Source organism: Brienomyrus brachyistius, chromosome 15, assembly GCF_023856365.1.
Source record: "Brienomyrus brachyistius isolate T26 chromosome 15, BBRACH_0.4, whole genome shotgun sequence".
Classification (NCBI taxonomy): domain Eukaryota; kingdom Metazoa; phylum Chordata; class Actinopteri; order Osteoglossiformes; family Mormyridae; genus Brienomyrus; species Brienomyrus brachyistius.
In genome coordinates, this window is record NC_064547.1 from 10,372,784 (window position 1) to 10,384,672 (window position 11,889).

The following is an 11,889-nucleotide window of genomic DNA, read 5'->3' on the forward strand; positions in this document are numbered from 1 at the left end:
TCATACCACAAGGATGGTTTGCAGACACTGATTCGATCATCTGTGTGATTTTGGACAGTGAGAGAAGTCGTACTGGGGGAAAATGCAAGGACTGAACATGCAGTGCTAGGCAGGCGTGGTGTAAAGCACAGTGCCCACTCACGCATCCCAGTGTTACACATCTCACAAATACTCCTTTGAGAACAGAAACATTCTTACATACATCTTCCCAGCCACACAGTTTACTTGACGGGGCACAAATAATATAGTACGTATTATTATTACCTCGCGGTACGTGATCAGGATAAGTGACTAGAATGTCAGACAGGAATGATGCATGTAATTAGTGTTTAAAAATAAATTATCGAAACCATGTCTGTGAATGTTCTCTTACAATTTATTCATAATTACACCAGGTACACATACTGTGCAATACATGTCAAAAAATTACAATTGAAAAAGACTCTATTTTGCAGGTAGTTACAGCTCCTAAGCACAGTGTTTCGTACAATGACAAGCAATATGGGCATCGATGGTCTCCCTCAGGTCTTCACTCTCCTCCAAAATGCCGTTTAAACTGTTCATGTTTGAATCTGTCATGACAAAATTAAATGCAAGAACTCTGATACAACAGCATGTACACATTTGTCTGCTCATGTGATACTGAAGGATACTTATACCACTTAATTGACCAAATCTACAAATATTTTGGTATAACTCTATTTCCAGTGACATTATTAATTAAAGCTATTTACCTCTTGCTTAATTTCTGCCTATGGATTGGTAGGTAAACTCACCGACAGGAATGCAGTGAAATCCAACATTGACAGAGGTTGTCCTTATTGGGTAGCAGCCAGGCAGGCACTGTAGCACAGGCTCAACAGAGTAGCATTTCGACTCCTGTCCCGCTAGAATCATCTGCTTCTCCAGCTTCACTGACCCCAGCTTAACCTGGCATTCTACATTGGAGAGAGATTTGCATCAGGAACCTGTGCTGGGAAGAGGTAGAAGCAGCTTTTATGGAGTAGGAATTAACCGTTGGCATCACGGCAGCTTTCTGCGGGAAGAACCCAGGAGTGGGCAAAGCTGACTGAGTTCTTGGTCAGACGTCCATTTGGTGTGTAGAACTCCTGTCTTACTTCACCATCGGCTCTTCCACACAGTCCACAAGTTTTGCCCTTCATCCAGTCAACAACCTGAACCTGTAGAAAAATACAATTTAATTTGGTAAATTAGATATTGCTTCCAATTTGTCCTGTGTCTTTTGCCTGATGTTTCTTCAGGATATGTGCAAGGCTATCGGTAAACACTGGATAATTCCAATGGAAAATAAATGGATGGCTGTCATGACCTGCGCGTCCAGTCCTTCTGTGTGCCACACCCCCCGATCACCCACGTGTGCTCCCCTGATTGTGCCCAGCTGTGTTCTATCAGTCTGTATGTTTAGTCCGCGTCTGGTCCGTATTCCCCAGATCCTTCATTGATGTTGCTTGCCGTGTTCCCTCATCTGCCTCGTCCTTCCCCGCTTCCTGCCTGCCTGTCTGCCACCGGTCATAACAATGGCAAATGGGCTGAATTTACCTTCAATGTGTTTTTGTCAAAGTAGACCTCATGTAGACCATGGCTGGCAGCGTACAAAGACAGGCCATTGCCATTTTGGCTGATTCTGATGGATGCTATTGGTAGACCAAAAGGAAAAGGAAATGTTGTTTTTGATACTTGATAGGCAGATGTGAATCTAGTTAAAAAAATCATTTCTATAGGCATTTTCTCCAAAGCGGCATTTCTGGGTGATCGCATACCTGTGGGGTGTTCATACGGGAGGTTGGCAACAGAAACTCGCACTCCATTCACTACCAGCTGCACTTCTCCAGCACGTGGGTAGAGGTCGACATCTCTGAAGGTGAAGCACAGGACTGCTTAACATATAGCCTTGTCTCATGTCAAGTAGAAATGGAATGCAGGTCGGCTGTACTAACATGTCAGTCAGCTTGACAGTAACGTGTTTTGCTTCTGTGGTACGGTCCTTCTTCATCAGAACCATGAACTTCAGCTCAGGAGTGCAGTCTTGAGCCAGGATTTGGTAGCAGGAGATGGGCATTTCATTTCTGTACCTTCGGTTGTTGAATGTGGTCAGGGTGTCACTGGTCATACTGCACTGGGCTAAGAGGAGCAGGGACAAAAATGTTCCACAGTAATTACACAAACACATATAGTTCACAGTAAAATCTTCAAAGAATGCAAAAATGGCATTTTTTGTTATGCACGGAATACAGTCAGCTGTGAGCATCGAAAATGCTTCATCTTCGCTCTACTAACCTGCTGTAGCTTCATGCAGCATGTTGGGAATCTGGTCAGAAATGCTTCCTTCCTGCCATCCAGCAGCGTCTCGTCCAATAGGCAGAGAAATGGGAACAGCCACACCCAGCTTGTACAGTGTCATCTATGACACCACACAGACACATGATCAGTACTCCAGCTTTAGCTCCTGCTCATTCATTCAGACAGAGAGGTGTGTGTATGCCATTTACCTTTGGTGTTTTAATGATAACATTTATGGTCCTGGCAGAAGTTGCAGCCACAGTGATCTTAATTTGCTTCTCATTATTGCCTTGTCTCCTCTGACTTAATCCAGCCATCAAAGCAGCCCCAGGGATGTACTGAGAAATCCTGTGTGAAAGTTGAGGAAAAGCAGGAGCTTGAGTGATTTTTTTAAATATATAAAACTGTCAATAAATAATATAGTTGAGGCGAGAGACGTTACATCTTTGAGTAGCTCTTAACATCACGAGGAATCTTGTCCCATTCTATCTTCAGCCGGGCTGCTGGGTCTGTGTCCAGACGACCAGTCTCTGCCTTGATAACTGCTGTGTACCGCTGACATTCTTCTCCCCAACCAACCTTAGCCTAGTTGGAAATTACGGGATTTTTCTTTTGTAAAACCATCTCGGCTACCTACTTCGGTCATGCTTCTTTGTTATGGTGTGCAGCCTCACCATGACTTTGTGTTTGCTCAACATGATACCGTCAGCGCACATCTTCCAGTTGTCATTCTCTTCCAGAGCAGCCACGATGACCTGCAGCCTGGCGTTAGCATCGTCAATGTAGGCGGCTGCCTGGTACCCCTCCATTGTTCCGTTGGTCCTCACTGCGCGAACAATGACCACGACGGCAGGGGGTATGGAGTCCCCAAGGAATCGTGACTGATAACAAGAATGGTGCAGGTGGCCAGTTTGGGACGTGTCCATTTTGATGACCCAATGATATGACCATCCTGTGGTTTTACAGGTCTAAGAATAGTGGTGTGTTCCTACCTTCCTGTAAATAGCTTCAAAGCTAGAGGCACTGCTATGACTGCTGCTTCTGGGACCAGCAGAGGCCCGAGCCTGGGAAGTGGCTCTGGAGTTACCATGCTGTATGAAAAGCAAAGGAATTCCTCAGAACCAATTCACAAATTAATAACAATTGAGATTTTTGGTTTCTCATCAAAAGACCTCATTCTCAACATGTAACATTTACCTGATGGATGTGATCCTTTGTGAACTTGTCAAATATTTCTTCCTGTTGAAAAGAAGTGTTGTGATTGAGTTTCATGTGGTTCAGTTTTCCTAAGGACCATCAAATGGGACGAAGTCATTACCTCGGATTCACTGGAGCTGGAAGAACGGCTGCTGGAAGAGCTGCTGGAATTCCCAGCATTGTTTTTAATCTTCCTGGAGGTAGAGGGGGAACTTCTGCTTTTCCTACTGCTGCTGCTGCTACTGCTGCTGCTGCTACTGCTGCTGCTACTACTACTGCTGCTGCTACTGCTACTGCTGCTGCTACTGCTACTGCTACTGCTACTGCTACTGCTACTGCTACTACTGCTACTGCTGCTGCTACTACTGCTGCTGCTGCTACTCCTTTTATCCTGCCTTTTGTTCTTTTCCTGGGTTGGGTGTTTGCTCTTTTCTGGAGAGGCAGAGGAGGAGGAGCTGGAGGAAGAGCTAGAGCTGTGACTGCTGGAGCTGCTGGAGCTGCTGGAGCGGGTGGAGTTCCTCTTCTGCTGTAAGTAGACAAAGATCAATTCTGTGTAAAACTTCCAACATTCATTAAGAATGAATCACCTGCCAGTCAATAAGGAATCCTTAGGACCCAAGACATCAAATTTACACACCCTTTCAGGTTCCAGGATTTTCTTCAGTTTCAATACAACAGGGGCTCCTCCTGCAGCTTCCTCATCCTCTTTCAGAGTGACCTGTTTAATGATCCTTGATGCAGCCTTGGGTCCAGCTTGAATTTCAATCTCGATCTTCTCAAAGGCCTCACCATCAGCTATGGAAATTGGAATTCAACCTACTTATTTTTTTATCGCTCAAAGTACAGTTTCCAGAGTGTGATGTTGTGCTCCTTACTGAAGTGCAGCAACATTTAAGATAACATACCAGGTTTCACAGCTACAATCACTTCATGTTCTCCGACGAGCTTATAGAGGGGGGAGTTTCTGAGAAAGCCAGCATTCTGAGAGACAATTTTTGCACAGGTTTGCACTCCTAAGCTTGTCAATGTGGCACACAGCTGCTTGTTAACTTTGGCTGAAACGGAACCCTTGTTCTCACGGGTGTCGATGGGCACATCAGCTTGACTGATTTCTGAAGAAATGGACTGGAGAATTAAAAAAAAGCAGAACAAGGTATCATCACACAAGTAAAGAACAATGGCATTGTCCGCAATTTATCCGCATAGATCCTTTGTATCAACAGACGTTTATTGGTAGCTTACTGAGTCACTCTCTGTGATAGTGTCCACGTTAGACGTGAACTTCTCCTTTGACAGTCGTGCTGCCAAAGCTGCAGGCAACACTGGGATTATTCTTGCTTCTTCAAGGTTTTCTATATTTCTTGACAATGCCAAAGTCTCAACGCTGTTAAAAACAAAAGGTGAAGCTGGTAGATTATGGTGAAGCTGTGGATTATGTTATCGGAAACCAACACCTTTAGGTAGGTTTAATTTTCATTTGCTATCTGCCATGATATTTCTTTTTAACACAATAAGACTTACCGCACAACTGTGATGTTATCTACAGCTTGAACGGGCAGAGCGTTAACACTGAAATAGCCTTGAGAGACGTCGGCTCTAACGCTGAATTTCAGAGGCGTCACAACACGTGCCTCTGCTTTGGCCATTATTGCCGCTTGAACCAGGGCTGTGTTTACGCCCATGACTGCGAAGGTGTGTACGGCAACACTGTGTAAGAAAGACACAAAGTTTAGAACTTTTGAAATCCCGTAGGTTTAAAGTCTAATTTTCTAATCTTTAAAGTCATCTATTTTTTTTTTACCTTGGTGTGATGTGGGCCTGCAGTTGAATCTTGGTGTTCAGCAGTTGAGCAACGTGAAAGTTTTCAGTGGGCCGAGGTGTCAGAGTAGCCTGGGCTGTAAGTATAAATATTAATAATAAATTAGTAGCCAATAGTCAGTAAATGGAAACAAACAGGATCATGAATTCACTGCTCTGGATGCAGGAACACGCACCATTAACTTTGGCTGTGGCCACAGCGGCAGTGTACATGCTCAGCTCCACTGGGACTCCCACACTGGTCGGGAAGATGCGTCGCACCTCAGCAGCCAGCAGAGGCTTGGCCCAACGGATCATGGCACCAGACTGCAGCCTGTTCAGCACGTTCTTCATCTGTGACTGCTGAGCCGCAGCTCCTGTTCCAAGCTTCAACGACAGGGAACAAGTCAGCTGTCAGGCTATATGTCGCACCTATATGTGTCAGCAGATCCCATAATTATATCAGGTTTTTAAATAAGTTTAAATGTAGTATAATTATTAAACTGCAGGGACGAACATCACGGTCACAGCCAGACAATAAAACAAACAGCTGGATAATATAAAAGAAGCAAAAAAACTTTGATAAACTGACATTTTGTTTAACAAGATACCTGTGTTAGCTGCTCAATGAGGTCTCTGTCAATGTTGATAAAAGCAATTTCTTGGCCAAACAGTTTCACATACATTGAAGCCAGTGGCTGGTTTACAGGCAATGACTTCCAGTCTGTCAGCTTGGGGGGAAAAAGAAAGTTATATTTTATAAATACAGTATCTTAATGGAAGTGATGACAGCTTTAAGTTTGCATGATAAGTTGCAAATAATCCGTCTGACACCTACAGCCTGCAGAATACGCTTCATCTTGGAGATCCTGTCGGAGTTCTGTGCGGCAGCAGGCATTTTTAGGAGAGCTTCCTGGATTCCTTCGGTTCTCACGCCAAACTGAGACCGACAAGTAGCTTGGTCAGCTAAAGAATTCACAACATTCCCAAAACTGGAAGATATATTAAGCAAACTGCTCCCACCTCCAGAACATTGGCTGCCGCTCCCACTATGTAAGCACGGGCCTTGGCTATAAGGGCTCTGGGCAGAATGGTGGCGGCGTCGTTGATGATAAATGCACTGGCAGCGGCTCCGGCCATCAGGTCAGCTTCCAAAGCAATTATCCGTTTACGACTCATGAAATCATTAGATTAAACTAAAGTGGTATTGTATATATCAATCATTAATTAAATGCAATGACAACACAATCATCAGTCATAAAACATTCCAGGCAAGTACAATAACGCCTTACAATGACAGACGTCTAGCTGAATGGCTTTGCTGAAGCGATAGCTCAACCTGTCCAGTTTGGGGCTCAGGATCTTCATAGCCACATTACAAGCAGCGGCACTACATGCAAACATGAAGAGAAAAATTAGCCTGACATTGAAAACAAGAACTGCACCTCTATAGGAAAGGACTGAAGTGATGCAGTCCTCTTACACTGGGGCAAGGTCTGGGGCGGTGCTCCTAGTCAGGGCCTTCATGTGAGAATAGGCAAAGCTAGCCAACTGAAGGCTGGGCTCCTTCCGCAGGGAATCAGCAATGGAAACTACTAGACCAAGAGGAAGTTTGGTCTCAAACAGCACGATGCAGGCGACCATGCGCACTTCTGGGTGGGCACTCCAGTCCATGAACAACTGCAGGGCAGTTTCTTGTACCTGAACCAAGTCAACAAACGGACATCTTATTGATTACTAATACTAGTTGAAGTTCACACTTGAACCATGACAACTGGTCCTTCTTGAGTTACGTTTGACTACACTTACCTTTCTTTGTTCCCGCTTGGCAATGTTCCTCAGAGCCATCGCAGCATCAACCTGAACCTTGACTGGGAGGGAATCGGCTGCAGAGCCGAACCCAGGCAGGAGTTTCATGATTGTCTTGAGGCTGGCAGGATGGCCAGCATTGCCCAGAGCTTTAAGAGCTAATGAGATGTCTGCCACATCGCCTTTAGTCACAGCATCAGCTGCAATGTCATGGAGAGGCTGTTGAATGGGAAAAAAAATTGAAGATTACCATGAGTGGAACCAACAAAAGTATCTCGTACATACTGGAGACAAGCAGTTGTTGTAATTTTACCTTCAGGACATCAGATGAACATTCAGATTCTGCCACGCATAACTTGTACACCAGAGAACCATAACCAAGCACAGCGATCTCCCGCAGAACGGGGTGCTCCTGAATTTTGCGATGAAATGCCAGAGACTAGAAGAAAGAGAAACATGGACATTTACAATTTATCCGACACTGACGTTGTGCTGTGGTTTTAAAGGGCCAATCAGTTACTCACAGCAGCCAGCTTGACAGTGTCCAAATCAGCGCGCACAAGGTGAAGAGCAGCTAGCAGAGCCTGGGCTGCCTCAGCGTCAGTCAACTCATCAGCAACAAACTTCTCCTTGAGGAACCATAAAGCAGCATCTGTTCCAATGGCAGGTACAGCATCCAAGACCCAACGTCTGAAAAAGAAAGCCGCTTATTCCTTATGTGGCCAAACAGAAATATAGCACCCCTTAAATAGTATTACATCCTTGCTTACTGTACTGTTTGCGCAACCTTTAACCATTCCATAGACATACCTGAAAGTGGGTTTAGCTTTAGCCTGAGCCCAGACGGCATTAATGATGTCAGATTTGGCCACACGCAGGAGCTGGATCAGCTGGACAAACTTCAGGGGAGCATCTTCATGAACCTCATTTATGTTGTTTGTGACCAGGTGATTCAAGGTCTCCAAAATCTGGAAACAGAAATAAAACATTTTTAAATACTTTTGGATTGTTTTCAGATTGTGGTAGTTGAGAAATGTTGCATAAATGGCTCCTTAAAAGCAATTTAACATAATAAAATGAGATGGTAGGTTTAAGGAACAGAATGCAGCACCTGGTTCTGGACATTGTTGATTCTGATGAGCTGAATGGGAGTCTGGAGAAGCTCAGAGGCAAATTCGTACTGCAGAGATCCGCGGTGCATGTAGTCACCTTGTATGGGCTGCACCGGAACATTCTGGATTTCTACAAAGGCCACGGTTTGTCTAGGAAACAAAACATATTCATTTAACAGTATAATATATGCAGCTCTTTTGGTCAGGATATTTTATGCTTGATGTATATGCATTACTTTGCTTCCATCTGGCCAGCTCCGGTCATCTCGTGGAAAGGTGTGAATTGATGTAGCTCCTGCACTGTGGCTTCAGTGATTAGCGATCCAGTGTCAGCAGACTTCAAGACATAGTTGTAGGCTGCAGCTCCTCTCAAATTCTTTCCTCTCTGTAAAGAGAAGCCAGGCTTGTGCGACCTCCACGGCAAAGAGATCAGTATGTTGCCCAGAGAAGGGAGTAAACGTTTACATTACCAACTGGCACTTGTCACACGACTGCATGTAAGCCATTCCAATGTCGGCCATGACCCTCTCCTGACAGTTGCCCAGATCCTTGGATTTGGTCACATAAATGCGCTCCTCCTTTGCGTCTTCACTGATCACATAGTCAGTCTTGCAGATTCCCTGAACCCCAGCCTGTGAAATGTAAAGTTTGACATGATGCATCAAAGACTTCATAGCAGCGTCGTAAATCCCCGACATAATCACAGAGGCCTTACCTCCTGCAGCTGGTAAATGTTCTGAGTCTTTTTTACACTGAGCTGAAGGATGTTGAGGATTCCTCTGTGGATGTTGAGTACGGTTGCAGAGACTCTGGCGGGGGCAAACACCTTGCCCACCATACCATTGGTGTACTCAAATTTGATGGGTATCAGCAGCTGGGAATCCAGTGCCTGAGTCAGCTTTGGAGCAGGAATAAATTGATCTTTGGGCCAGATGCCGCTGTATTGAAACAGCTGAGGTTCCACAAGCTGGAAATAAAGCAAAAATATCCGATCACCTCAATGGAAACACTCAAGCTTCGTGAGACTGATCGTCTTGATGAAAGAAGGTTAATCTGCATCTCATTATCTTCTCATAGATCTTTGTACTTTGTTTGTTCTTCCTAATAGAAATATTTCCTCTACTCCAAGTCAGATACCTTCAGCAGGTAGGTGTCCTGGGCGATGCCGCTAATGAGAAACTTGCTGACAATCTTCACCCCAGCTCTGGCTAAGCCTGCCTCTGGTAGACCACCCAAGATCACAGCCTCGTACTTGTAGACATAGGTCTTACTGTTGTCGAAGTCTGGTGCTGGAAAAGGAAGTGTTGGGATTTTTGCTAGGGATATGCCTCATTTTTGAAACTTAAATGGCAATGAGATCTCAATGTATATTATTAATGAGATAATAAGTGAGGTCTGCTTACTTAGGTTAGCATGCTGACTCGCTAGAAAACAAAAAGCAAGATGGTGAATTTAAAACCCTTCTCTTTCATGTGACAACAAATGAAAACAGATATGATGTGATATATTTTTTGTTATTAAACATTTTTTAAAATATTAGGTTTAACATTCCTTTCCTTAGAAACCTAAATTTAATTTTTAGGAATGGAAAAGCTGTTCCTGAAATAGATTTCATTTAGTTTATTCTTTGCGGATTATTAGCTTTATGAAATGGGATAACAATAGAATATTAGCACAGCAATACTGAAATGTACAGTTGCGTTCATAATTAACCAATTTTTGGCAATAACTAAAAGCAAATGGCCAAGTGCAAACTAAATAATAAGTATTTTATTAATCTTGTTCAGCTTTTGTGCTTGTTTAAAAGTAGCATTCATTTGATTCGGCAAGGTATGTAAACCCATCAAATAAGTGATTTACTTACCCACAAGGGCTAGAGTCAGAGCAAGAACAACTGCTCTCATGGTAGCTGAAATGCGAGGAGCTGTAGACATCAGCTGCCTTTTATAAGGACTAATTCATGCTTCTTGACCATACGTCATTCAGACCCTTATCGGTAACTGATAGCACATCACCCCTAACCCCGTGTTACATTAAATACAGGTTGCCTCTTATTTGTGTCGCTGATGTAATTGTCTATTGGCTGTGATGCTCAGGGTGGTCACAGTCACCCTTGGTCAGGTCACCCTGCCTTCTTTTGTCATGTGTAAAGATCAATGTCCATGTTGTATAAGCAGTTTGGTGGTGGATCAGTGATGGTCTGGGGAGGCATATCCATGGAGGGACGCACAGACCTCTACAGGCTAGACAACAGCTCCTTGACTGCCATTAGGTATCGGGATGAAATCCTTGAACCCATTGTCAGACCCTATGCTGGTGCAGTGGGTCCTGGGTTCCTCCTGGTGCACGACAATGCCCGGCCTCATGTGGCAAGAGCATGTAGGAAGTTCCTGGAGGATGAAGGAATTGATACCATTGACTGCCCCCCACGCTCGCCTGACCTAAATCCAATAAAATACCTCTGGGACATTATGTTTCGTCCATCCGATGCCACCAGGTTGCACCTCAGACTGTCCAGAAGCTCAGTGATACCCTGGTCCAGATCTGAGAGGAGATCCCCCAGGACACCATCCGTGGTCTCATTAGGACCATGTCCCGACATTGTCAGGCATGCATACAACCACGTGGGGGCCATACAAACTACTGAGTATGATTCTGAGTTACTGTAGTGAAATTTCGGCAAAATGGACTAGCCTGCCGCATCATTTTTCACTTTGATTTTTGGGGTGTCTTTGAATTCAGCCCTCTGTAGGTTGATGATTTCATTTCCATCAAACAATGTGGCATCCTTTCATTCCTAACACACTACCCAGTCTGTATCAGTATAGATATCCAGCATGAGTTTTCCCCCTTTGATATCTGATGTGTTTTCAAAGTGTCCCTTTAATTTTTTTGAGCAGTGCATTTTGGCGCTGGGTGGACCGAGGTATCGCGGGAGCAGAGACAGACGAGGAGAATTGCTTGTCGGGGGGAAATGTGCTCTTTATTAGCAGTCCTTAAAAGGACCACAACATGCACCCAACAAGCACCGAACCTATTACACAAGGTTGTCAGATGCCGAACTGTAAGATGCATAAACAGTGAGAGATTTATGCAAGCTAAATACATGCGAGGATCGGACAGGGCACACACAAGATATGGGCAAACACACATATCACAGTAGGGGAATGCCACCATTAACAATGACAACAACAATAAGGGCTATTTACAATTGCACGCAGGGCATGCTGGGATATGCACCCCGCCAGTGCTACAGTATTTATACACCTGAGATGTTAGGGGACACCTTGATGTGTCATAATCTGTCAGACAAATGTCAGTAACTTTGAGGAATAGTTTTCCTTACATGGAACAATTCACATATTACCTGATTTCAACGTAGTATTAATGTTTTGCCAGGTATTCATATGTACTTATTTTAATTTCACAATAAAGTATACAAATCAGGATTTTAAAGTTTATCATCATATTTTCAGCCCTCAAATTATGTCTCCGCCATTACATGTGACAAAGATTATGTGTTCATGTGATGAGCAGTAACTTCAGGAGGTGGCAGGTGTGAGGCTGCAACTTTAGAGAAGTTGTTCTTTGTCCTTCATGAGCTCATCAACTGTGTGACATGACTTCATGCTACTGTAATTGTTTTAGTTGAATTGAGTTGCGTAGGTTATTT

The 11,889-nt window shown here is 44.1% G+C and overlaps 1 protein-coding gene across 1 annotated transcript; it reads right to left on the bottom strand.

Annotated features, from left to right (window-relative positions):
* Positions 1 to 352: 352 nt before the first annotated feature.
* LOC125709129 (vitellogenin-like) lies at positions 353 to 10,120 on the bottom strand. The gene is made up of 35 exons (XM_048977251.1): positions 10,081 to 10,120; positions 9,620 to 9,640; positions 9,354 to 9,505; positions 8,932 to 9,183; positions 8,687 to 8,848; positions 8,453 to 8,601; positions 8,216 to 8,366; positions 7,915 to 8,072; positions 7,629 to 7,794; positions 7,418 to 7,543; positions 7,105 to 7,323; positions 6,779 to 6,996; positions 6,588 to 6,685; positions 6,319 to 6,443; positions 6,134 to 6,235; positions 5,907 to 6,026; positions 5,493 to 5,682; positions 5,300 to 5,393; positions 5,020 to 5,205; positions 4,741 to 4,882; positions 4,404 to 4,623; positions 4,134 to 4,293; positions 3,712 to 3,875; positions 3,499 to 3,536; positions 3,294 to 3,365; positions 2,976 to 3,182; positions 2,744 to 2,886; positions 2,511 to 2,649; positions 2,299 to 2,422; positions 1,959 to 2,142; positions 1,782 to 1,876; positions 1,561 to 1,655; positions 1,016 to 1,181; positions 777 to 938; positions 353 to 572 (listed from the first exon to the last, which is right to left on the bottom strand). The coding sequence occupies exons 1-35, from the start codon at positions 10,118 to 10,120 to the stop codon at positions 469 to 471; spliced, it is 4,944 nt and encodes a 1,647-aa protein (XP_048833208.1). The 3' UTR covers positions 353 to 468.
* Positions 10,121 to 11,889: the final 1,769 nt, after the last annotated feature.

Bases quoted from the DNA above. Each gene is read 5' to 3' on its own strand.
- LOC125709129 (XM_048977251.1), bottom strand. From the start codon at position 10,120: ATGAGAGCAGTTGTTCTTGCTCTGACTCTAGCCCTTGTGG. The intron at 6,236-6,318 runs GTGGGAGCAGTT...TGTCGGTCTCAG, and splicing joins CGGCAGCCAATGTTCTGGAG to TTTGGCGTGAGAACCGAAGG. The intron at 2,143-2,298 runs GTTAGTAGAGCG...TGCTCCTCTTAG, and splicing joins GCTGCATGAAGCTACAGCAG to CCCAGTGCAGTATGACCAGT.